The sequence below is a fragment of the Gavialis gangeticus genome, unplaced genomic scaffold (genome assembly GCF_001723915.1).
Source record: "Gavialis gangeticus isolate Ggan-Ray unplaced genomic scaffold, GavGan_comp1, whole genome shotgun sequence".
Classification (NCBI taxonomy): domain Eukaryota; kingdom Metazoa; phylum Chordata; order Crocodylia; family Gavialidae; genus Gavialis; species Gavialis gangeticus.
In genome coordinates this window covers 10,640,526-10,668,250 of record NW_017728980.1, presented here as the reverse complement: position 1 = coordinate 10,668,250, position 27,725 = coordinate 10,640,526, and the positions used below count along the sequence as shown (strand labels likewise).

General features: G+C 41.0%; 1 protein-coding gene and 1 long non-coding RNA gene across 2 annotated transcripts in view; one reads left to right on the top strand and one right to left on the bottom strand.

Moving 5' to 3' along the window:
• Positions 1-11,239, bottom strand: part of LOC109292474 — a 16,847-nt gene extending 5,608 nt beyond the window's left edge. Inside the window, exons 1-3 of the long non-coding RNA XR_002096129.1 lie at positions 11,155-11,239; positions 1,556-1,612; positions 324-439 (exon numbers count right to left, since the gene is read on the bottom strand). This is a non-coding gene — a long non-coding RNA (uncharacterized LOC109292474). The remainder of the gene's footprint in view (positions 1-323; positions 440-1,555; positions 1,613-11,154) is intronic.
• The window catches only part of CUNH11orf63 (chromosome unknown C11orf63 homolog), a 28,800-nt gene continuing 4,299 nt past the window's right edge, over positions 3,225-27,725 (top strand). The window contains exons 1-5 of the mRNA XM_019509893.1: positions 3,225-3,581; positions 6,899-7,409; positions 17,424-18,112; positions 19,188-19,479; positions 25,198-25,278. Of these exons, the coding sequence (XP_019365438.1) occupies positions 3,232-3,581; positions 6,899-7,409; positions 17,424-18,112; positions 19,188-19,479; positions 25,198-25,278 (1,923 nt within the window). The 5' untranslated portion in view covers positions 3,225-3,231. The remainder of the gene's footprint in view (positions 3,582-6,898; positions 7,410-17,423; positions 18,113-19,187; positions 19,480-25,197; positions 25,279-27,725) is intronic.

The following is a 27,725-nucleotide window of genomic DNA, read 5'->3' as shown; positions in this document are numbered from 1 at the left end:
TCTAAGCCAACAACATAATCTCCTGTTACAGATCCCATCTGAAGTCATGGTAATTTACCATATTCTCAATGGGGTTTTGATCTTGTTGAAATGCTATTTTTACAATGCTCTCCCATCTGAGAGAGGAGCCTCCTCTCCTCTTCCCTGTGCTACATTCATGTGCAAATTTGCCAGCAGTAATGATTAGACCTGTTGATGGCCCTCCCCCCCACAACCCCCCGCCCTTTCCATTTGCAAATATGAAGCTGCCTTTTGCATAATCCAAGGTTGCAAAAGCCTACATAGCCTGCCACGCTTTCACATTTTACTTTATCTGCTCGTACCTTAGATCACCTTGTTTCTTAGGCATGAGAAATGGGCTATTGTGCTGGCTTGAGGATCGGAGGTCACGTATACCCCTGTAGTGGACAACAGTCCCGTACCCGGTGCTAACTGGGGGCTGGAACAAACCGGAGTGAGACATAGTGACTGCAAGGCTGTCTCTCATTTATGGGAGGAAAATCAGCTCCCTTCCCCCCAGCTGGGAGACTTGGGAGCCCAGTGCAACATCCACTGGCTTCAACTAGTGGATTTGCTTTGATGCTCAGGGGGCACGTCTACACGAGATGCTTAGTGCGCAGTAGCACCCCGGGCCAAACCTGTGCCAATATGCTACCGCCCAGTGTCATTAGGCTACTGCGCAGTAAGTGTCACTAAAAAAACCCTGCGCCGGCGCTGCTGAGCAGTAGCACGAGTGATTGCGCGTTGCATTAGTACTTGGTCAACCAAGCATTAGACTTGATGCGCAGTAACTAGGGCACGTTCGTTACCATGTGGATGCGCCCAGGGCACTGCGTACAGCCTCGCTCGGAAAACACTGGCAGGGGCAAACTGAGTCCCTGCTGCCAAGCAGTGCATGTGGTACCTGCAGGTACCACGAGGGACTGAGTGCCCAGAGCGCAGGGCAGGGCCTCTCCCCCCTCCGGCCCTGGCATGGCGCGGCCCAGGCTGCGGGGCTGCTAGGGGAGGACGGTCCCATTCCGCACCGCGCGAGGGGGAGTCCGGGGGGGGCGGGACAGCTCCACCCTCCCGCCCTTCCGGCCGGCTTGGCCAGCGCGTCTGTGTACGGTAGCCATGGAGACGCTACGTCGGCAGCGTAGTGCGCGCGCCGTTGAGAATCGCCGCCTGCGCCCGTGCGGAGACTGCCCCGGCTGCGCGGGGGCGGGGGGAGGCCGTGCTCCGCAGGGTAGGTGAGGGGGGGCGGTGTGTGTACACTATATATATATATGTGTGTGTGTGTGTGTGTGTACTATATATATATATGTGTGTGTGCGTGTGTGTGGACGTATATATGCGTGTGTGTGTACATATATGTGTGTGTCTGTATATATAAATATGTGCGTGCGTGCATATACATGTGAGTGTTCCTATATATAAATACATGTCTATGCATATATAAATGTGTATATATTTGTGTGTGTGTGTGTGTGTGTGTGTGTAGATAGATAGATATGTGTGCACACACATATCTATACATACATACATGTGTGTGCGCGTGTGTAGTAAGATTTCCTACCAGCACTAGAGTAAAACTGACTCGGTTCTTGGCAGTGTCACCGCTGTCCACAGGGTCCTGAACAAGAACAGCAAAATTGGCCAGTTTTATAAATTTCTCCTTGGCACTCCTTCAAATAAAAAACCCGTAGAGGGGTCTGTCTCTATATGCCAAAAGAGAAAAGCTTCCTAACTGAGATTTCAAAGGCCTTTGATATAGGTCAGTCTCATCCCCACTTTACAGCTGAGGTGTTGGAGGCACAGGCAGGATATTCATTTCCTGAAGGATACACCGACCGGGGCAAAGCCAGAAACAAAATCTAAATGTACGGATAAGTACCGTATTCGTTGTACCGCCCTGGTTTTTATCAGGTCACATTTGTTAAGTGATCGTTACAACCGTAAGAGCTCGGAGCTTTTTAAAAGAATAAATCCTTAAATTCTGAGCAAACTGATGAGTGAGTTTCTGCAGCATATGGTGGAAAGATTTTCATTCATCACTAGTGAGTGGGCAAATGGACATATCAAGCAGTGCACTGTGTTAAAATGGAGATAAAACTACTGGTTTGGAAGTCTGTACAGACGAAATGATTGATGAGTCTTCTCTCCACAGCTTGTGCATAACCTCCCAGTATAGGTCTGCTGTTATATAAAGTATAATCGATAAAAGAGGACAGTTATAGGTACCATTAGCATGTTAATAAAATGCTTGGTGAGAGTTTAACTTTACCCCTGGGAAAATATAAAAATATATGTGTATGTTTAATGATGGACATTAAAATGAACCTAGTGTTATATAAAAACATTTTTTTGGTAAAATTAGACTTCCCTCTTTTGTTGCTTTATTATAATGTTATCCTAGATCATGTGTTCAAAGTATTTTGTAAATGCAGAGTTAAGTTGCTGGCTGGTTTTCTTTGTTCTTTTTTTTTTTTTTAAATATATATAATATTTTATCATATATAATGTAACTGAAACTCTTATTTGGTAACCACACTCATATGAAGTATTAGCTGACCACACACGAGTCAAGACTTTAAACACTTTCACACATGCTTAAACATGACTATGAGCAGTCCTATTTAAAATCACTGAAATAATTCAGGATCATAAAAGGATTGTAATTTAGGCTCAGGGCCTTAGTATACTGGATTGTAATTCAGAATCAGGGCCTTAGTATCATTGGTTTCTCACTATGTAAGGTACTGCTCAGTTCAAGTGGTAGAACTGGTCACTTCAGTATTTAGGAATAAAATCATTGCTTCAAAACATGCAAACTAGGTTACTGACCATTTAAGTCACTGATTCCCAGGCAGGGTGCCAAGGCACCCCAGGTGCCACAAGATCTTTTGAAGGGTGCCTCCCAAGTGCAAGGAGATACAAGTACAGATGCAGGCTTATCCCTGCTGGCCGCTTCCCCACCCCGCTGCCCAGCCTCTATGCGAGGAGATAAGCTATATAATAAATCAATTCGTTTTTTAAATGGGGTGCTACTCAAGTCACAGAAGTTATGGATGGGTGCCATAGGTCTATATAGTTTGAGAACCACTGATTTAAGCAATAAACGGCTCTTCTAGATATTTAACTTAACTGTCATTTTCTTTTTCAGTGGCCAAGTTGTTTACATTTAGTCTCCTAGTTCCACACTTCACATGTGACGCCTATTTTCCCATTATTTCCTTTCTAGATATTTGCAGCATGAACAGTAGCAGCTTAGCTCAAAGCACATTCCTCCAGCCACACTTCTGTCATACTGGTTTCAAAGGGCCATCTTTAATTGGGGGAAACTGCCAACCAAGTCTAAACGACTCTCAGGAGTCCGATTGTGAATGCCTGACGCAGGAGATCGAATATCAGTGTGAACTTCAAAAGCGGATTTCCGACAATGAAGAACTATTACGCCTGTCTTCTGATGAGATAGAGAATGACAGCTTAGAAGAAGATAGCTTGGAAGACACAAGTGTGAATAATCCAGAATCAGCAAACCATGGCAAAGTACTTTCAAGTGGGAAAGAATATGGAAAGCAAAAGAGCAGTAATAACAAAAGGTAAAGGAATGTGTTTTTAGTATACAGACAGAATAAACCTGACATCTTAGTGCTTAGGCCTCCTTAAATCAGAGAGCAGTACATTGGACAACTTTCGACCTGCCTACGGTGCCTTTATATAGCAGAATGGGGTAAAGGAGTTCAAGGACTAATCTGCATACAAAAAAAAAAAAAAAAAAAGAGAGTAATGCATGAGCCTTATATAGTTAAAGCAGTCTAAACCCTCCCAGCTTATGCACCCATAAAACTACATTGACCCAAAGGGTTGTACCAGTTTACCTACTAATATTTGAGTAGGGAAAAAAAAAATAATAATTGCACCCTAAAAGAAATACCGAGCTAGCTATTAGCGTGACTAAGAATGCAGGAGGAGGTGTTTTGAAAGGTAGCACACTATATAAACTTACTCCTTTAGAAAAGGTGGGAGAGCAGCCATCCTTTATTCACCAAAGATATGATTTTGGGTTGGATTTCAAAGCCACAAGTAAAAGGGGAAGGGGAAGGATTTCTCTTACACTCATGTAGGAACTACTGAAACATTGAGTCCAGCTGTGCTAAAATAAATGGGTGCCATTTGCCCACTCAGTTGCTTCTGGAGCACCTGGGCAGGGCGATGAGCAGTCTTCCCTGTGCTCTCCCCCAGCAACAGCACAACCAGGGTTGACACAGAGAACATAGTCACTTTCTGTTGGTACAGGCCCCGGAAAAAAGAGAGACCCTTCCTTTCTGTGAGCTTCATCCACAGACCTCCTCAGTCAATGGAAAGCATCTCACTGACAATTAAAAGCTTTGCCACAGCCCCTAAAGCCCATAGCGTAATGCACTATGCACTTTTTTCCAAGCCTGCTAGTTGGTGACAACTTTCTGTAGGCTCTTGATAAGCTATGTGAAAAGAAGCCACATCCTAGGAAATAATGCTGCTCTGTACCCGAAAAAGCTTCCAGTAAATAAAAGAAAAAAAGATAGTGAAACCCTGTTGGGTTGATGAGATGCAGTTCTATTCAGTAACTATATAAACGCAAAAATTAAAAATTCTAGGCCGACTGTTTGTCACCCTCACACGCTCTTAAAATGGCATTAACTTTCTACATAAAATAAAATTGAATTTGCTGTCATATGCATAAAAGGCTTAATGCTGTATAAATTGGTGAATAATTCTTGTGTTTAAAAGGATTAAATTAAAGCTCAAGCAATAATAATGTGCAGTTTCAATTTAACTGTCTACTTAGAATAAAATGGCAAACAAATGAAGGCTAAATGATTAATAGCATGCTTTTATTCACCTCCTCAACAGGCAAAATGGCCAGTTATGGAACATTTTGTTGTGAGTGCAAAGGATGTTAATTGTACTAGAAACATGCTCTAATTTTAGTAATTTTTTGACTGAATACTATGCTGAATATGAGGCTCTTCATTAAATGGAAATTTGATTTTATTTTGTTTGAACTTATCACAGTAAGTACTCAAATATAGTCCATTAACTGGAGCAAATATCATAGCATATGCATATGAAACCCCTCTCGCTACATCCATTACTAACCCAGGAATTTGAAGAGGAAACACTGCATCTGTTGTCTATCCACTACACTTTTGTTGATGAGTGCAGAGTCCATCTAACCTTTATATCGAACTGGGGAGAGGAATAAGAGGTGCACTTTTTGTCTGCAGATGATTAGAGATGAAGGAGGCTCTTCATACTCATTTTGTTCCAGTGTGGTGACCTGGACTACATAATACAATCGAGCTGCTATGCACACATTTCAACACAATAGAGCTCTTGAGAATTATATTCTGTTATCTGAATCATTACAATCATTTCCAACAAAATATTTTTGAAACAACATATGCACAGAAATATGTAATATGGTCATCTAGGTATTCTTATATATGATTTATGGTTTTTTATTACTAATAACAACATTTTAAGCCCCACTATTGCTACTTCACTGGTATAAATTGTAAGGAATTTTAACCATAATCTCAAGTACTCAAGATACCAAGTCACTAACACTTATCTGAAATGAAAGCACCAATATAGAACCAGACTGCATTTATTATAACTTATTATTTAGGTCACACTATATATTAAAGAAGCTTTTGTAGTGGCTTGAGACAGTGTTAATGAATACTTAATGTATAGGTAGTAGTGTTACTGGTTTTTATAGCGCCCAACAGGTCAAGAGAACGCTTATAACCACAGCATGAAAGCCAGTAGAAGTTGGGTGCTTCTCTAAACGCTCCTCTGAAAAGGCCACCCTTTGTGGCCAGCTGCCCCTAACACATGATTCATATTTGAGAGTCACCTATAACAGAAAAACTGCTGAGCAGCAATTTGGATTCCTCTCTCCTTTTTTTTTTTTTTTTTAAAAAAAATCATCTTCTGGTCAGGGTGTTCTTAACCTGGGCACGCAACTTAGTCTCATCTCCACTAGCCAGGATCCTACCTAGAAAGTCTGTCTTCCAGTTCCTCCAGAATAGGTACTTTGCTGTTGTGTGGTGATGAACAGAGTACTTTCAGATCTGTAGGTTGTTCCCTCTTGGGTGCCCAGTACTCTTGAGGTTGGAGGGACAGCTATACCGGACAGCAAGACCTCTGAGAGCAAATAGATTTTCCTGTGGAAGATAAATGGCAAATATAATGATTTGCCTTTTATGAATTAAGTCCTGTTGACTTAAATTGCAAAAAACAATTAGTTTCACTTTCATGACAGCTTTTTTGGGTGCTTTTCTACAAGTACCGCAGTTCATTTATGCTGGGATAAGATTTTATTGTCGGATCAGTTTGTGCTACACTTAATTAGTATTTGGTGCTAATTAACATTTAAATATGAAGAGAGAGGACTTCCCAGATTCTAAACTCAAAAAATTTGAAGCAGCTGCTTGGTCTCTGATCCAGCAAAATGTCACAAGTAATTATGTACATGCAGGGTGCATCTACACATGAGCTTAACTGCATAGTAGACTAATGTGCTGTCCAACTGTCTTCCAGAGCCCGGGGGCTGCTTTGCCCCAGCTAAAACTGCTGCGGTCCCAAGTGCAGCATCTGCACATGTGCCCTGGACCGCAGCAGTTTGAGCATCTACACATGCCATTAAGGTGCTGTGATAAGCTCTGGCGCAAACTGTACCTGTGTTTATCGTGTTGCCTTAATGGCACATGTAGGTGTACCCACAGAGCTCCGTGGGACTGCACACATGTGGAAAGTACTGCAGAAATGTGTGCATAGGCTGGAGCTCCACACTGAATTCCCCAGAATTTATTCAAAACTAATTAAATGCTCGTTTTCAAATGTTAATATTTCTTTTTTGGTTTTATAGCAAACAGCAATCTGTAGACAGATATTGTGACCTAAGATACAATCCTAACTGGAAGATGATAAAAGAGGGAGGAGAATTGTCTGAAGTGCAAAGAACAAGCCAAACTGCAGAGAAAACTCCACAGTGCTCCTCTGATGATTTTTCTTACCTCCTTTCCAAAGGCATCCTAGACAGAATCTTGAAAGAAAATAATCAGCTGGTAGAAGAACCACAAAATATATCACCTGAATTTAATGCAGAATTATTAAGTCCTGATGATCAAATTGTTAGTATCAGCAGAGAGCCTTTTAGATTACATACAGAAGGAAAAAAAACAGTAGATTGTCAGCAAAAAACCAGTTCCAGTACATACAGTGATGTTTCCTCTCTTCAATCTGGACAAGTTAAGCAACAGAGTGCAAAAAAAGACTTTGTGGAAAAAAATAAACTTACTTTGGGACTGGCAGGAAACATGCACAATTCATATCTTCAACTACATAGTAAAAAGCAAGGAGAAATTCTCCATGAGCAGGTAGGCAAATGCACTTGATTCATAATATCTTCTAATGTGGTGTGACCTGATAGTCCTCTAATCATTTGAGTCTCTACCAAATCGCATGGTTTTACAGGGGGATAAATAGATTTCCAGTCATTCACAACATAAGGGATCATTCGTTTTCTTGCAAGTATCTTCTTTGCCATTTATAGAAAAGTGGTGTGTGCTACTTGTATCCCCATGTGTAGACTTGTCATAGTCTCCAGTTGTACCATATGCATTCTCCAGGGATGACCATGTCCCCTGTACAGAAGTGAGGCCTTATCTGATAGCAGTCAACTAAATGCTAGGCAGCCATGGTAGGTCACAGGTCTAACGTGGAAGTAGAAAGCAGAATGGTTTTCCTCCAAGCACATCCATGTGGCCCAGGACAGGATTTGAATCTTAGAGGGATCCCATGGAGGACTAGGATTTATCCCCCCGGATCTTATGGGCAACTTTCTTGTGAAAATGCCAATCAATTTAATTAGATACATCAGCCAAGACACTGAGAAGGTTGCCAGATCCAAAGTCCTATATCTTGGGATCAAGCTACCAATGGCACGGGCCATTAAGTGCAAATGTTGTGCTGTCATTCTTGGAAAGCAAGTTCCAGAAACCAGTAAATGCACTAGAGGATGTCAACTGCTGTAACAAATGTAAGTGGGCAATTTGTCTCTTGTTGAATGGTTTCAGAACTGTGTGCAAGATTTCAGCTTTTTGCAGGAAGGTACCTAGATAGAGTATTTTCCCCACCTCCTTCCTCATATATATTTTTTAAACTCCTAATTTTTCTTGATAGTGATATTTTCCATCCAGCGCAATTAATTGTTCATCACATCTTGTTAAATGATTCGTTTTTATATTGTGCTGGAATTTAACTAGCTTTGCTTACATCAATCTGTTAACAATGAGCCTTAATAATAAATGTTGCACATTGTCATCATTGGTAACAAACATTAATATTGCATCATGCAAGTACAAATGCTTCTGACAGCAGAGCATCTATAACAGATTTTTTTAGAAGAAAAATAAAATATGATGCTGGTATTTAGAATAAAGTTTGGTATGAGCAACTTCCAAATTGCTTTCATCAAAAAAAATATTAATTATAAAGATACGCAGTTTAAAATCTAGAAAAAATTATATAGTGAAGGTACAGTCTGGGTGGATGTACCCACACATTTGTTCATCAGTGACATTTAGTACCGGCTTTCCAAAAAAAAAAAAAATAAGGGGGGGGGAGAGTTAGTTTACATTTTGTGTTTCTAAAAATATGACACATCAAGCTTGATTTTTCAAGGGTGCTGAGTATTTACTATTCTATTTCAAGTCAATGGAAGCTCTGGTATGTAGTACCTTGAAATGAAGGGCCTAGTTTCAAAGTTCTCTCAAAAAGTAGACAAAATAAGGTTTTGTTTGAAAACATTGGTTCATTATACCATATGATATTCATTATACTATACTAAATGTTGATTCACTATACTATAATGGGAAGGTGGAAATCATGTAATTATACGTTTAAGTTATAGAACAGGTAGATAACTCTATTTTCCAAAACACCTAGAAGAACAAATGCTTTTACGAGATATTCATTAGCCTTATAAAAATCTATCTAATGCAAACACTAGAGGGCACCTGCTGTATGTATTAAGATCAGTGGATTAGTGGACAAGATCTTGCTTGTCGAAGTGTTAAGAGTATTCGTTTTTTTCATCCATGATTCAGTTGATTGTAAAAATCATTGCTATAAAATGAAGTTAATTAAAGCTTGTGTTGATATGACTGTATTTGCTTTTGAGGGAATTCTGAAACTTTGCATATAGTAACTTTTGTGAGCCTTGTGTTAGTGCCTGCGTCTCAGCCTTGTAAAGGATATGTAATATAACTGTGGTCTCTGTGCCCCAATCTAACAAGAACGTGCACTAGTAAGGCCCTGGGCTCCCAGCAAACCTGGGAATGGAAGGTTACCCCTCGTCCAGACCAGTATCCCGCTCACAGACAGCCACTTCATATCTTCCGTTTATTAAGCTGACCAACCTGCACCTTTAAAAAAAAAGTTTGTTTTTTGCCTCTGTCACCACTCCTATTGAGCAGCAGTTCCACAGCTTCATTCCTCTAATGGTAAGAAACCTTCTTCCACTTACAAGCCCAAATTTATCCATGGCCAGCCTTGCACCACTATTGCCCTTTATCCTGTAGTTCTTTTTTCTTCCTGAGGTTTAGCCCCCTGAAGCATTTATAAAGAGCAATCGTGTCTCCTCTCATCTTTCGTTTTGCTAAGCTCAACAAGCCAAGCTTTCAGTCTCCTCTTGTAAGATAAGCTCTCCATTCTCCTAATCATCCTCATAGCCCTTCTCTGCACCTGTTCCAGTTTGAACTGATCTTCCTTGAAGGTAGCTAAGCAGAATTGTACACAGAATTTCAGATGCAGCCTTACTCTGCATTTATTTATCTTACACGAAAGGAGTATTGGCGTCCAAAGCCACTGAACATGGATCAAGAAGCTCTGTATCAAAGCAGCCTAAAAGCAAAGACAATTCCATAGACTAGACAGTAGCAAACAATCATCAAGTTTGACATGGTGCCCCCCTAAACCTTAAAGGTGCATCTGAGCTTGATGTGAATCAGCCATTTAAGAATGAAAGAGCTGGGGAAACCATTTGCTGCACATAAGAAAAATAATCTGACCTGTGGTTTATGAAGTTGAATTGAACCATCAATACACATTAGCCAAGTGTTTTGTCAACTGAAGCAGCTAACTTGGAACATCAAAAAACAATGAGGATACAAAAAAATGCTGCATCACACATCTTCTCTAGAGGCCCAGACGCATACCTTAGACGTTGTGCCTCTATAAACCGGTTGATTTCCTGCCCTTCATCAAGGAAGCACCATGAACTTCATTACATTAGCCACACAGCTGGCACTGAAGTAGAGTGTGCATAAAATAGTATTGTATTATGAAGAAAAGCACTTTTCAAATAACTTCACTAAACCATCTTTGTATGGGATAAGGTAGTGAATGTGTGTTATTGAAGAGTCCTAATTTCACATTGTTGCAGGATTTGCAGCTTATTAAGTCTGTAAACACAGGCAATGAGCTACATGTACCCAAACATCTTGCAAAGGTGCACTTATGGGTTGATGTGTGTGCTCACTAATTCATATAGCATTTTATAAAGCATCAACTTTTTTGCAGTGCTGCCTGATTCTCTAAAAACCTGATTGATGAGTTTCTTTGAGAAAAAGAAGTAGCTGCCCAATCTAGCTCAGCTGTACTCAGTACGAGTTGCTTTCCTACCTACAAACCCCTTACTTCAAAGCAAGGAACATAATGTACAATTTTTTAATGGCTCTAGACCAAGGCACTCAGACTCTCTGTGCACTGCGCCTTACCTCGGTGTAAACACCTAATCAAGATTGCCTGCGCTTCAACAATAGCAGCCAAATGCAATTCGAGAACCACAAGCCTTTGAAGTCCTCACTGCAAAGGCCGGTTTTCTAGTCTGGGATAATGACATGCCATGATTGCTGTCTTTGTTGTATCTTTTCAGTAGAGAAGCAATTATGGGCCTCAATTTAACAGAATAGACATTACACAGCTTATGATGCTCAAAATGCAATTTCATTTGATCATTTTCTCAATTTGATTGGTATTAATAGAATAGTTCACAAAAAATGCTGGCAGAGGTTGTGTCCTGTTCCTCTTTCAAAGAGATAATGTAGAAGTATGCTTTACCTGCCCGGTAAATTATTGATACTGTGAGCCAGTGGGTTCCACCAAAAACGTCTCACCAGTGAAAGAGCTGTGTGCCTGTATCTGCTCTTCTGAAGCAAGCCAGGGCAGTGGCTTCTTAATATATTAACTTCATTGCTGACAGATCTTTCATTACCATTTGGGGGAACATGACTCACCTGAGATATCCCATCTGCCCTTTTAGGCCTTGGCTTACAAATGTATTAGACATTCATCTCCTGTATGGGATCTCACCTCCCCCCCATTTAACTGAGTTGGTTTCCCTAGTTAGTAATTCACCTGATAACAAAAACTTTCTCCCACTGACTTCTGCCAAATTAGCCATACCCACTCATCAGTGGTGCCCAGTTAGCTCTATCACAGGCAAATGGCTTAGCACTGCAGCTAGGCAGGTCATCATCGCCACAACTGTGTTACTGGCTGAGTAGCCAAATATTTGGCAATGGTCATTTTCTTATGGATCATGGAATGCAACATGCAGAAGTAAATGGAGTAAGAGACATATGGCTATATCATCTCAAAATGTTTCTTCCTTTGTTTTAATGTGATTTATGTTGTGCTTTGGCTTTCTCTGTGGCTTCCGTCCACCCCAGTCTATGCATTTCCTGCATCATACTGCAGGGGCAGTTTGCAAGCACCAAGTGTCCTGCTAGTCCGGCTCCCTCATGCCCCTTTGCATCCTACCTGTTTGTTTTGCTCGTACAACAGACAGCAGATAGAGCTGGCCAGAAAATGTTCATCAAAACAGCCTTCCACTGGGAAATCAAATGTTGAGGAAATCTAAATTTTCCATGAAATTGTTCTTCCAAAGCAGAACCGACACATTTGAAAAATGGCCAAGTATCACTTCAGTCATCCCTGAATAGCTGCTCAGCTGCAAATTTTCATACGCCTACTCTACCCATTGGCTATGTTCTGTGCTTTTTGGTCCAAAGACAATGATTTGGCTTCTAAGTGGTTTGTTAGCTGCCACTGGCCATGTCTCATTACTGCCAGGCTGTATACATTAGGCATTTTTATGTCTGTGCTGTGGCTGCTTCCAAGTCTCTCTCACCAACACTGCTCTGGTTTGCAATGCTTTCTCGCCCATATGACTTTATTGGCGTTCAAGGCATTGCTATGGCATTTAACATCCTATGAATGTCTCAGTACAGTGGCTCATTACTTGTGATTTGCAGTCATTTAGCTGCCTGCTGTTAGAGGCATCTACTGACTATATCTTATATATACTGGACAGTATCTTGGTGCTCTTCTAGCTTCAGCCAGGAACAGGAGTCTGTCCTGCATGCTTTCTGCAACTTCCATTCCCTGCTGTCTTTGAATGCGTAGGGAACGCTATCCACATCTGCACTATGGTTATCCAACTAGCTTGCTTGTGCACTCCTTTCACTTGTGTCCAGTCGTGCATGTTATAATGCTAAACTTCACCAAACAAAACATTGCTTTTTTTCTCTCCCCAACTTGTAGGGTTCCACCTGTATGTGCTATCCTTAGCTCTAATGAGAGGGCCTTGGTTTACAGAGCCCTGAATGTGTGTTTTTTTTCTTCTTCAGGTTTCTGAAACTAAAGTTATTGAGGAAAGACCTGGTCAGAACATCCTATAATTTCAAAGCATGGATGTAGATTCTGGGTGGGACATGCATGTGCTTTCTGGAATCTGGGTAGCAATAAAGTTATTAGCTTCTCTGTCTCTAAACTTTTAACTCATATTTTTTCCTCCTTAATAGGACTTGCTGCTTTTTTTTTTGCTTTTTTTTTTACATTTTTCATTTGATAATCCAAAAGCACTTTACAAGAACTACTAATCATCCATACCTAACCCAGAGTGAATTAAGTAATACATCAGGTACAGGTCAAGCCTTTGCAAAATAAGTGAGAATTATTAACCTTTTTTTTCAGATGGACAAACTGAGGTACAGAGATGTTGATTAATTAGCCCAAGGCCACACTACTTGCTAGGAATCCTGGCTGTCAGTGCCAGGGTTTAGTTTTGTTAACTAAAACACCCTTTAAACATAAAAGTAGTTATATAGTATTAGAGAGCTAAAATATAAGAACCATATCCAAGGAAATTAGGAGTAGAGTGGGCTACAGAGAATCTAAATATTTTGTTCTACAACTCATGCACCAAAATCCATTGCATTTCCCCATGTATGAGATTATACAATTTACTCCAAAAAAACATAAGGCTACCCACTGATGCTCCAGCTAGGTTGGTAGCCAGAAGATGTAGTTATGAAAATAGATAGTCTGTGAAACTCAGCGCATGAGGTGGATTTAATCCATGCTTTATTGCCAAGTCTCTAGGAGTCCTGGGCTTAAAGGGTCAAATCTCCTTAGGCTAATACTCAGCTGATAATGCCACTGACCCATTAAACTAAAACTTCTAGCACTAGCTGGTTTTGATGGGCTACCAAGGCATGCAAACTAAAATTGTAATATTGTTTCATTTCTTGTTCTTTGGGGAGTGTAAGGGGTATTTTAAAACCAAAAATCTGGGAGGAGGAGGGAGTTGCACCTTAGTATCTGTCAGTCTATGTAGTTTCTTAAAAATGATCAGCATATAAAACCTACCAGGTAATTGCATTATAAACTGATATAATGGAAAGCTTCCCAGTGTATTAGAACAGGAGGTAACATTTCATTATTCGGGAAGATATCAGCACTTGAAAGGTACATGAGTGAGCAGAATCCAACCAAAACAAATCGGAAAACCATTTACTGTAACGTCAGTCACTGTTTTAGCTCACTATTTTTACTGTAGTGGGGAAGGAGATGTGAATGATGTAGCAGGCTAAAGACTCATTTGTTCCTTTGTTCTTTCAATATAGAAAAAGTGTGGCTGTAGTGTGTAAGGTTGTAAAGGGAGCAGAGTTAGTAACACATATGACTGGACACAGATAGGAAATGAATCGTGTTCAGAACAGAAGCAGAAAGAGTCTCAAACTGAAATAGCTATGAAAAAGAGCACCTGCTTCTCTTTATCACCAGAAAAATATTCTACTAAAGAAGGAAAATACATAGTAAAAGAGAAACAAAAGTTTGTTCCAAGGGTGAAAGGGGAAAGCATTGGTAGAGACCACTTTCTTGTGGCAGTAAGAGGGAAACCAGGGATTGCCAAATCACCATTCATTCCTGGGTCTGTGCCTGGACCATCCCTGACACATGGTGCCATTAATTTAACAAGTGGCCTTTATTGTTACAGCCTAGAACATAAAAACAACTGCAGCGTAAGGTGAGCATTAACGTTCATTGATAACCCCGGCTAACAATGCTTAGTCATTTGCACAGCTGATTTCTGGAGCAATCATGTCATTTCCCAATTCAACATACAAGTAGAAAATGACTCCAGGATTAGGTTTGATAATAACCACTCTCCTTGGGAATTTATGAGAAATCCGACAATAACTTTCTCAGCAACCTAGAGGCCTTTCTGGGCACCAATTTTACCATGAAACCCGATTATATTTCTGATTTGTCTCAGACAGATCAGTACCTGCACCGGCTCTGTTCAGCCAGCTCTGAAAACAGTTTGAGAAGCAGCATTATCTGAAAGCTAAAATGTAATCCCATTGGCCAGGATAATACCACTGAAATCCACGGAGTTTTACTGCCCTAAAACACACAGAGATTTTCTATTGTTTTTACAGGCTTTGCGAGTGTTTAAGATAATTTTGCATGGTTTGCCTCCATCTGACCAGGCAAGATTAAAGCTGTGCAATAATATCTTGCCTGATATAGGATATTGTGCAGACTAAGGGACTTAGATACCCAATTCTCATTAAAATCAATGACAATTTACCATTTAAATCACTTATGCTTCTTTCAGAAAATCTCAGACCTGTTTTCATTTTAATAAAAGTATGCTGAGTTTACTTAAGCAGACTGAATTCCCTACTGTTCATTGAAGGTTAGAAGCTGCACTCCGTAGGAGAGGAAATCAACCTTTATGCAGTTTTTCTTGGGAAAGAAGTGATCTATAGATCTAAAATTTCTTAGTGAAGGAAGAATTTAACACTGTTACTTGAGCCATCTAAATGGGAAAGCAATGGCCTGGTCACAGTTGGCACTGGTTCCTGCTGAGACTATGGGACTTTTCCATAGGTGGTCTGGTATGTGCGAACATTAATTATTACAGAGTAGGTCCAGCTAACAAATTATTATCTTGGCACCAGGAGTCAAGATTCCCCAGTGCTAAAGCTTTTGCCAAAACATTCTGCTTTATATGTGGATTTAATACCTACCATTAAGCAGTTACTGTGAGTGCATATGCTATGTAGTGATTGCAAATGTTGCTAACAAAAGAACCCTAGAGAGAACGGAGGATGAAATGGAGGATTTCAGTGCTGGCAAAGATTAAATGGACTGAGAATGCTTTGTATATTACCTTTAAGGGAGCTCATATCTTGCTACAAAAGGAGTTACACCTGATGCCTTAATTGGAAGGTGAGAAAACTTAAGTAAACTGCAGATTTCAAGTGTGCTGCTTTGGGTGAAGAGAGAAATCCCATTGAGCTTAAATTCCTAAATTGTTTCTTACTGCTGAGATGACATGTTGCAGGTCTCAGAAGCCCATGAATACTTGATTTAACACTTGAAACAATTTAAACTGTTTATATTGACTTCTGACTTGGACACATCTAATAAGACCACACCTTCTAAGGAGCTCTTTTGTCATCTAGGCTGTGAATACCCCTCTGGATATTTGCAGTTAAAAATTGGGTTGCAGAACCTGAATTTAATACTATATTTTTGATGATGTAGACAATTAATGACTAGGGCTGTTGTACTCGTTGCATCTCCCACTGTCCACTTGCACATCCAGATTGGTAGGATTTTGCACAGGCAAAGAGGCATGTCCTTCCAAATATAGGGAGCACGGTTTGTTTGTTCTTTTTACAGTAAATGGCAATATGCTTTCTCTATCTAGATAGCCAGCTGCCTGCAGGTCAGCAGATTCTTTACCATTGTACAGATGTATGCACACACACTCATACATCTATACAACTCAGTGCTGATATTTGTATTCCCTTCATACTCATTTTTTACTAGAGGCCTCTGAGCTATTTCTCTTTAATCCTCTCTAATTCCATTTAGAAACTTTCCCCCCCTAAATAATTTAGTGTCACATCTATGAATCTTGTTTATTCTGAGCTGTTGTATAGTCCATAAGTGGCTGAAAAGCATAAAGAGAACTCTAAGATTGAAATATTTCTCCCAGGCATTTGACTGTGTGAGCAAGCACTAGGATAAAGAAGTAGAAATAAATAGCCCTTAGTGTTTTATGGTTACACATGGTTTTATACAGTGTTCAAATAAAATTCAGTTTGTGCCATGTCATGAAAAAGTCATTTGTAGTGTATGGCATGTATGCATAAGAACAGATCATCCAATTAGCATTTCAATTCAGAATTTGTCTCATAGAAAGATTGGAGGCAGTTATTACTGGTCAGCTGTGCAGTATTATCCATTTATGCAGCACTTTCAGTGGTATCTGTGATCCTCTTTCCTTGGCAATGGGATAGAAAAATGTTTTGTTTATGGGTAAACTCCAACTTAGGCCATGATCTTAAAGGTCGCTAACTAGCCATAAGCTCATGTGGAAATTATTTTAGCAGGACTCCATCCTCATCTCTCTTACCTAGGCCATGCAGGGCCTGAGAACTGCTGAGTCTTAACTCAACCACAAAGATCATGGAAGGTGGTATAAACCAAAGCCATTCCCCTTGTTTAAACAGCTTTCAGGGCTCAGAAGCCTTTCTTTTTGCACTTGCATCTCTACTACCAGGTCTCCTCCAGGCTCCACCTCCATTCTGCAGTTTTGCCCTTCATATACATTACTCACTCCTTCCCAATTGGATATGAGAATCAAACAGAGTTGGCTGGGCTCACATCCCAGTCTGCAACCCTGCCCCACCATGCTCCTTACAAACGCTCCATGGCCCTTATACAGTAGCACATCCTATTAAAGGACCAGATTCAAACAAACCTAGGATGTGCTTAAGTGGTATCCTGAGCAAATAAGTACCTGGCTTCACCTCTAGCGCACTCTCAAGTCCCACTGAATTCAGTGAAACTTCAAAACACGTACATAAGTACTGTCCTATATAGGGGCCTGCGTTTATGTGGAATGCTGAGAAATCCTTAAATGAAAGGTGTCATAGCTGGAAAAGTTACATGCAAGTTTTTTATCTTTGTGATAACACTTTAATATGCATGCAGTTCACAATGTCTTTGCCCACGCTTTTTAGGATCACCAGAATACACGAAACCAGGCAGACAAAACCAAACCAGAACAAAGATTTAAGGAGAGATTCTTCCCAAGGAGTGATGTCCAGCACCCATCAGGAAGACCAGCAGAGCCAAGATCTCAGTGTCACAGACATTGCAATATGTCAGAATTTGCAACTGCTCCTACAGGTGCTCTCTCTTCTGAAGTGCTAGAACTTGAGCGAGATGAGATTAGTTCACTGCACAACTGGTTACATGCAAGTCCCTTCCTTAGTCCAGTTAGTCCTTCCATTAAGTCAAGTTCAATAGCAAATTGGGACACTCACTTAAATACCAAACCAAATACAAATTTTCAAAACCAAAATCAAAAGCAAATCTCTGTGAACCTGAATTCACCCAAGCAGCCCCTTGAACTAGCATTGCATAAACGGTCTCCTGGCTTAAAACCATCCCCAGTGCACATCAGAGATGAGAACAAGGCATACCAGCATGATCCTGGAAACCCATATAATCAGGAACATATATACAATGATTCCATTTTAGAGCCTCTTCCAAGCAATGGCTATACCAAAGGTCAAACACACCTGCAAAGCTTTTCATCTGCTTACAATGCTAATCTTCAAGAATCTGGTCATGTTTCACAGCAGAGCTACAGAAAGCAAATGCATGCAGACAAGAGCCATCACAAATATGCCAGCAGTAGCTTTTGGTAAGGATGCAGGTTTGAAAATGTTACTAGCACAATGGCATCTGCCCAAGTAATCACGAGCAGAGAGAGGTTGTTAGCCATGTTAGTCTGAAGTCAGAAGACAGGGTAGAGTCGCACCTTACAAACTAACTGAATCAGGGATGCATAAGCTTTTATGAGCAAAAGTTTACTTCATCAGGTGCTATTAGAGGACATGCAGAGAGCAGGCTATCAAAGAGAAAGAGTGATTTAAAGAAAAAAGGAAAGGGGAGAAAGCATATGCATCTCTGCTTCAGTCAGTCTATAAGGTGCAGCTCTACCCTGCCTTCTGCCAAATAATCGTATTAGAGAAAGTCAAAAAAATCTGCACGGAAAAATCTGAGATAGTAGAATTGTAGATGTTACACATCTACCACTGTAATTTATTCTTACTTTATAATTTACTCATTTATTGTTATTTACAATGAGCAGCTTCTTTTCTAGCATGATATTTTTAACTGTTCACTATTCTACCTCCTCATATGCACAAAGTACCCACTGATCTTAACATTTCTGTGTAAAAGAGCTGCAGGATGATTGGTTGCATTGTCTTTAAACCAAGTCAAAAAATAACTTGGTTATTTGAAAATCTACCTATCTGACACCACCATAGAATGTCAACCCCCAAGTTGTCTAACGCAGCTAAATGAACTCATGTTACAAGACTTGTCTCTACCAATAATCTTAAAATCACCTCTCACTGCAGCTCCACCAATGGCAGTAGCATTGGGCAATAAGGCCCCAGCATCTATTAGAATGGAAATTCTACCTGAAAGGAACAGAAACCTTAAATCTCATCTCACCAATTTAGCAGGCCTGATCCAAAGCCTATCAGAAATTCCATGGATGACTTTTATATGATTTCAATCAACTTTGGATCACTGCCAAATGTTTTCTGTGTAACATCTCAGGCTTAATGAAGTTTGTTTCCAAAATACATGGATGCAAGTGAGATTATGTTCAGTCTGCAATAGGAACATTCACTTCTACCTCTGAAGCTTTACACAAGAAGGTCGATGGAGATGTTTCATTTCTTTCTCTCTTTTTTTCTTTTGAGGCCATTCCAGTCATCTGCTCATAATCCACTGGCAAGCTCTTCTCCCACCACACAACTTATCCAGACCATGGAGAGACATCAGCAGGAAATCTCTCAACTGGCAGATGCTCACCTTGCTGGAAGGCAACTGCCTGGCATGTTTCCAGCCATAATCCCAAGGGTAGAAGGTGACTCAGAGCTAAATGCAGAGAGGATTGAAGGCAGCCAAGTGAAAATGATTCGCAGCAATTCTGAAGGGTATCTGGTACAACTGGAAAAGCAAAAAGAGCTGAAAGAAAAAGCAGAGAGGCAGGTAGGAAAACACTTATCTGTTCAGAAACAATTTTGTATTACTGATTCCTGTCTTTGACAATATTTGTGTTTATCACCTAAACACTTCAAAAACATTTTAAAATATGGGTGTCCTCATTTTACAGAAGGGGATCCAATACCTACAAATGTTAAGTGAGTTGGCCAAGGTTAAAAATGTCAGTTGCAGAAACTATTATGGAAAAAGAAGATAATTACTAATACCTGATTTTACCAACTTGGTTTCATACCATATAATCCAAAAACTAAGTCATAGATTTATAGATGTCAGGGTCAGAAGGAACCTCAGTAGATCATAGAGTCTGACCCCCTGCCCCAGGAAGGAAAGAGCACTGGGTCAGACAACCCCAGCTAGATGCTTGTCCAGTCCCCTCTTGAAGACCCCCAGGGTAGTGGAGAGCACCACCTCCCTTGGCAGCCCATTCCACATTCTGGCAACCCTTACCATGAAGAAGTTCTTTCTAATGTCCAACCTAAATCTGCTCTCCATCAATTTGTGGCCATTGTTCCTAGTTACTCCAGAGGGTGGCCTGGTAAATAGAGCATCTCCTATTCCCTGCTGCCCTCCCCTGATGAAGCTATAGGCAGCCACAAGATCACATCTCAGCCTTCTCTTGCAAAGGCTGAAGAGATCTAGGTCCTTCAGTCTGTCCTCGTAGGGCCTTGCCTGCAGGCCTCTAACCATACAAGCGGCCTTCTCTGAACCCTCTCAAGATTCTCCGCATCCCTCTTGAAGTGTGGCGCCCAAAACTGGATGCAGTACTCCAACTGCGGCCTTACCAGTGCCACATAGAGGGGGAGGATCACCTCCCTGGACCTGTTCATCATGCATCTGCTAATGCATGAGTGCTCAAACAGCTGTGCCAGCAGCTCTGCTCTGACACTGGCCAATTCCTTCAGCACCCTTGCACGAAGTTCATCCAGGCCTACTGATTTGAACACATCCAGCCCCTCCAAGCGCCCCTTCACTAAGTCTGTGCTAACAGTTGGTGGCCTGGTGTCCCTCCTGTGTCTATCTATTTATTGTCCGATTGAGAGATTTGGCATGGTCTGTGTCTAGGAATACAGATACAAAGAACTCATTGAAGAGCTCAGCTTTGTCCCCCCTCTCTGTCACCAATTGCCCTAGTTTGTCTGGTAGGGGTCCTGTATTACCCTGCACCTTCCTTTTGCTCCCTACATATCTGAAGGACCTTTTGTTGTCTTTAATTTTTGTTGCCAGCCTAAGTTCTAATCCTGCTTTGGCCTTCCTAACTGATTCCCTGCAAGTGCGAGCCAGGGAGGCATACTCCTCCTTGGTAGCTACCCCCTGTTTCCACAGCCTGTATATCTCTTTCTTTGCCCTTAGGCTTTCCTGGATTTCCATGTTCAGCCAAGAGAGTGCCTTGGCCCCTTTGCCCCCTTTTATGTGCAATGGGATTGTCTCCTCCTGCGCCCATAGGATCACTCCCTTGAGGAATGACTACCCTTCCTCGACCCCCATTTCTCCGATGCTCTTGAGCTTTAATGCCACACTGACTAATCTCCTGAGCACACTGAAGTTAGCCTTTCTGAAGTCTAGCACTTCAGCCCTGGTTAGTTTACCCACCCTTTGCCAGATAGTGAATTCAATCAATCAGTGGTCACTGTCCCCTAGGTTACTCTGTACCTGCAGATTCCCCACCAGGTCATCCCCTGTCCAGCAAGGCGTTTCCCCTAGTGGGATCGTATACCTCCTGCATTAGGTGGAGATCCTGTATGCAGGTCAAGAACCTATATGAGCAGTTAGATTTGGCTGACTGCTCTTCCCAGCAGATGTCAAGGTAGTTTAGGCCACCCAGGACAACCATCTCTCTTGACCGTATGGCCTCGGAAAGCTGTCTAGAGAATTCCAGGTCTAGCTCATCCTCCTGGTGTGGCAGTCTATAGTAGACCCCCACTACCAAGTCCCTTTCCCCCCCGACCCCCTTGTATCTTGACCCACAGTACCTCGGTTTGGCCCTCCTCTGGTCCCATCTTGCTTATAGGGGATGTATATTGTTCCTTAACATAGAGAGCAATGCTCTCCTTTTCCCCCCGCACTCTGTCCCATCTGTACAACCTGTAACCCTCGATGCCTACTGCCCAATCGTAAGTAGGGTCCCACCAGGTTTCAGTTAGTCCAGCTAGGTTGAAGGTGTTGCTTGCAAGCAGGAGTGCAAGTTCCTCCTGCTTGCTCCCTGTGCTCCTAGCATTAGTATAGAGATATTCAAGCTCCTCAGTGGGTGCCCTTGGTACCCCCCGTCTTGATATCTATTGGGCCCCTTAGTGCTTACCTGGGCTGATTCAGTGCATTGCTCATGGCTCGCTGATCCTAGGTTCTCCTTATCCTCTGCTTCCCTGTCCTGCAACGAACCTAGTTTAAAGCCTTTTGGAGATCAGCCAACCTGTTAGAGAACAGACTCTTACCTTTAGAAGAGAGATGAAGACCATCTCGTCCCAGGATGCCTCTCTCATGGAAGTGCAGATCATACTTCCATGAGAGAGTCAATTCATCACAGCAACTTTCCAAGCCACTTTGAGGAGTTGGTGAGCTGTAAGAACACACAGGGCACTATTTGTCCTTCATATTATCCTAGTGGTAAGATGATATAGAAAGGGACCAATTGTATAAGACAGCAGGTAGCCAGGCCTCAAATCAGAGCAAATCATTATCCTTGTCATGCCCATTTGCTAGTCAGATCAAATCCCTTGGTTTCCAAGGAAATCAGAGTTACAGGATTTGTAAAGCTAATGGCGTAAACATTATTCCAGGTCTGCTGTTGGGGTCACTTTTTTAACACTAGGTATTCTTTGTCTCTTCTGCATGTCCAAATTTCATCCTAGAATTAGTTAACAGTGATGAGAGAGAGAGAGATAAAAATAGCCTCTGCACCCACAACAAATTAGATGTTTAAGGAGTTCACTCCATGTCTGAGTGCAGCCAGGCTAAACCGAAGTAATTACTCCTGTGCTTTACCTAGTGGATAGTTTTGTGTGTTGCTTCTTAGCCAATCTGAGAGGGGTTAGCTGGATTACAACAGTGACTGCAGAGCAGCTTTTCTTCCTTTTCATTTCCCTGGGCTCACACCATTGTTTTTGTCTTTTTTCAGTAACTTGCTGACTTGCACAACTGAAGGGTTTTTGCAGGTTTTTGGTCCTGCTTATGTCACACATTATGACCCAGTTTTTCACGTTAAATAAAAGACCCTGAAAACAGATTCAATACAGATCATTGCAAATATAATAGGAATGAATTGACAATGATTAGTCATATAATGAAGCTACCTGTTTATGAGAACCTGTTTAAAAAAACAAATGGGTAAGTGTCCCATAAAGGAGCTTGGAGCACAAGAGATGTGTCATCGCAAAGTATATGGGAGTCTTAATTGTTTGCAGACGCAGTTTAACATAAAATATGTTCATCATTTGAAGTTAAAAAAAAAAAAAGACAACACTTTTGCATACAGAATTCTTTTGGTGTTCCTGTAATTACTGCACAGTTGAAATGACTGCTAAAGATAGCTCAAAAGAAGACGGCAGACCAGATATTGGATCATTAAGAGTCTCACTGATTAAATTTTTAAGTAGTGCCCAGCTATGGAAATTACCCGAGTCTTGTTGGAACAAATGTGAAGCGATTCAGGAATGCCAGTGCCTCGTAAGACAAACCAGAAAGGCACCTGCTTCTGGAACTAACGTAATGAACGTTTAGAAACAGATTAAAGATGAACTTCTGGTTCCCAGCATTGACAGCCACTAAAGAGTTTTTCCACAAGGGATCAGCAAGTATGCTCCCTCTTCCAGATTGTAATTTCACCTCTGTAAATTTGAGATGTGGTCACTTTAAACAGCCCGTCTCCCAACTATCTGAAGAGTTCACATATGTATGTGAGTTGCTTTCTTTTGTTTGTAGAAAAGGGATGCAACAAAGTTCTCAGCTTTAAAAGCTTTGTAGCCAGGTGCCAATAGGAAGAGAGGCTGTCAGCTGGGTTGGGATAAGCCAATCTCCATATCTTAGAAAATGTCCTTTGTACAGCGGTGTATAAACGATAAAGTTAAGCCAATTCATGTTTGGAATGTTAGATACTGGCAATGACCTTCCATTCTCCCTGCTTCAGCCACTTCACTTGTATAACTTGCTGTATTATGGTGCAGATATTTCCTTCTCCTCCAAGGAAAGAATATTTTCAACTAAATTGCATTTTTGAGAAGGAAAAAAAAAAGTATGGAGGCTACTCATAACACTGTGCTGTAGCCAAGTGAGGTTCCAAAAAACGGTAGTAGTTGCGAAAGGGAGTAGATTTTGCAATACCTAGGCATTAAGAATTGGATTCACAGTCAGCCTAATTAGACTGAGCTCTCCTGTTTGTGGCTTTTTTGAGAACAGAAGTAGAAATCCAGTCAAAGGGAGCAGAAGGGATTTGCCTAGCCATCCAGGTCTAGAGTGTCTAATTGCTATGAACCACCAAAATTGCATTTTGAAGTGGAAAGTATTTTGCACCTCATTTTAGTATGATTAAGAGACTCTCTACTAATAATGCACTTGGTTGGACAGATTTGGGTTGTTGGTTACTCTGCTTTAGTTGGAATTTTTCTCAAAATTCAAAATAATGATATAGTTTCATAGTTGGTAGGGTCGGAAGGGACCTAAGCAGATCATTAAGTCCGACCCCCTGCCATGGGCAGGAAAGAGTGCTGGGGTCAAACGACCCCGGCTAGGTGATTGTCTAGCCTGGGTAACTGGGTAACATTTTAATTCAGAATGACAGGGCCAGATGCTTTGAGGTAAAGCAGACGTAACCATATTGATTTCAATTGAATTATTCATAATTTACTCTAGGTCAGCTGAGATTAGACTTCACCGCAGACTGCCCAAACTTTCCTTCCTAGCATTAGTATGTTGATCCTCATCTCCAGCTCTCCCTCTCCTGCCTGCTCTGGGTAAAAAGCTGACTCTGCTGAAGTCAGTAACAACACTACAAGGACTTCACTGGAGTTGGGCTCCCGGCCGCTGTCAGTTCTCCTCCCAGACCTCAAAATTGCCTGCTGAGGCACAAGACCCTTTAGCAGGTACCATTGGAAGTATCGATTGAAGGCCTCAATTACCAAATGCAGTTATTTTCCATGCTGTTGCTAAAATGCACTATTTGGTAGTTCCATCGATGTAATAAACAGCTTAAAATGACAATGCATTCAACTCTTAGCAGTAGCTAGTTCATGACAGGTAAGAGTAACAGGCAGGCCTCCACTTTGTTACCTGCATGGCTGGCAAATGTCCATGTAATATTGAGATTTCTAAGGGAATATCAAAATGAATGAGAAACCTCAAGTTTACTTACCTAAATCATCATAAACCAGAAAGGCCAGCGATAGGGTTGAGCATCCGGTCCTATTGCTGCCCCTCATGTGCATAAACAATACAATCCTGTGTTAAAATACACAATCATATGTTGTACTATAATATTTAATGAATTGAACTGGGTACAAAGACTTTAGAGTTCACTATGTTTCATTATTTTAAAAGAGTTTCTCCTTCTATCCTCTTCCTAAAATTGCCAAACCTGTTTTTCTTCTGTTCTGTTATCCATGGAAATGTAACATGTAGTATGCACCTCCTCAGGACAATCACCCTGTCAAGGTAACTATATGTATTAAGGCAGACACTTGGAGGGAAATCTATTTGATTCTTCTTTTTTTTAAGCTTTCCAAGCCAAAGGGCTTCATGAATCTGGATGTGAAGCTTGGAGGCCTTGGACCTGACTATGTAACAGCCAAAGAGAAAGTAAGTATCAAGAAAGCACTTTTGTTTCACATGTCACAGTCATGCCTATCAAGACAATGTAGGTTACAATAGGGATGAAAGCACAGTTTATACAGTAATTAAAGAGTGCCTCCTAGTTATGCCTTTGTGTCGAGCTCTATACTAAATTCCAAATGGGATTTTCCATCTGAGTGTTAGGAACACAACCACGCATAGGAGAGTATTGCCTTAAATAAATATACCTTTATAGTCTATACCTTTATAGTCGGCTATCTGTTAACCAGTCTGCACACGAGTCCATCTGAGAAAAAAAAAGAAAATATTAAAGCCCCTTTACCATTTAGGTTAGGAGGTTTTTCCAGGTCCCCGACCTAAAGCAGACTTTCTCTTAGCTGCAAGCACTATAGAGCTTGTGACATGCAGTTGAACACAGTCAAGTCACTGCAAAAACTAAATTATAATATATTTCAAGACCAGTTTTGCATGAATCTACGGTGTGGAGACTGATATTCACAGATTTTAAGGCAAGAAGGGACAGTTTCCAAACATCTCTTCAGATCTCCCTCACAACGGCAGCCATAGACCTGCCCAGTTTAATTTGTTCTCCAAGTCAAATAGCTGTGGTTGAACTGGGTAATATAAACTCTTTGCTCCTAACTGATATTCTCCAGAACATTAAACTGATTTCACATTCATGTGATGATTGAATTCACATTTATCTGATTATCCAATAGGACTCCAAGGCTTTGAGGCACTGTTCATGGCTGTCGTCTGTCCTGCAAGAATAGCTTAAACCCTGGTTTCAGAAGTACGATCTTACCTTTGGGCACAGTGAAAACATGTGTTTGTTTGCAACTGTCACCCAGTCAAGACTGCTCAGGATTAGTGCCCTGACCTCTTTATTATTTACCACTTCTCGAGTCTTTGTGTTATCCACGAACTTTGCCAATGATTATTTTAAGTTTTGTTTCTGGTTTTTGATTTTAAAAAACCCTGTTAAATGGCTCAATACCAAGAACAAATCCCTTCAGAAGTCCACTAGAAACATTCTTGCTCAGTTAGTTATCACTTGCCCTGCTTAGTTATCACTGTGGCCAATCCACCTGTTTTCAATCCATTTAATGTGTGCCATGCTCATTTTTATATCATTCTACTTTCTTAGTCAAACGGTTGCGTGGTACTAAGTGCTTTATAGATATCCAAGTATATTGGATCAGCACTATTATCTTTATCAACTGAATGTGCAATGTCATACAAAATTATTCAACATTAGTTTGGGATCTCTTTTATATAAACCCATGGAAATGTATTGGCATTAGTTACATTATCCTCCTTTAATTCTTACTTAATCAAGTCCTATGTCAGCTGTTACATTACTTTGCCCAGGTTCAGTGTCTAGCTAACAGGCCTGTAATTACTCAGGTTGCCTCATTGGTGACTTAAATACTGGCACAATATTTTCTTCTGATACAGGTTCTAAGAGTTTTTAGAAATTAGCATTACTAGTCCAGATTTCTGCTGATTACAGGGAATGTGCGTCAGTCCAGAAAATCGTTGTAAACAGAATGAGACATCCGTCTCTCTTTTTCCAGGTTCATTTACATTTTCTTAGATACATCTCACTCATTTTTTCATCCCTAGAAATATCTATCTGCTAGGTTGTTGTTGTTGCTGGGGTTTGTTTTTTTTGTTGGTTTTTTTTTTTTTTTGACAGGTTTATATCCATTTGCAGGCAAGTACTGCTTTTTTCCTCACTGTCCTTGTTCAAACATTACTTTGACATGATCAAGCTAGATATTCAGCCAGAAAATAGTGTGGCTTTACGTGGGAGGCAGAAAATGAAAGTAAATACCACAGAGTAAGTTAAATAGGGAAGAAGCTGAATGCACATTACACACTGTTAAGCAAACATCAGACATAACTGCACCAAACAGGAGACGATTGTCAAAAGTGTTGGAATGAAATATTATTTGACCCTTTCTCTACCAGAAAGTTGACAAGTTGCAAATTTGACAGATGTACATCTCAAGAGCTACAGAACAAATTCTGTGCGCCCAGCTACCCATTTTGATATATAAACTATTTATATTTTTACTGCATCCTTCTCAGAAATACCGCTGAGCATTGTGCAGCAAAAATGATTAAATGTATCAGTCTTCTGGAGCAGTTTAAAAGCCACTGTGATTTCTGCAGCCTTACTCTAAGTGAGATGGATTGGGCATCTCAAATTGGAATAGACAGAAAGGTGCTCAGCTACCAAATAGCTTTCATCCTTATAGTTTCATAGTTAGTAGGGTCGGAAGGGACCTGAGCAGATCATCAAGTCCAACCCCTTGCCATGGCAGGAAAGAGTACTGGGGTCAAACGACCCCAGCAAGGTGATTGTCTAGCCTTGTCTTAAAAACCCCCAGGGTAGGAGCCAGCACCACTTCGCTTGGAAGTTGGTTCCAGATCCTAGCTGCCCTGAC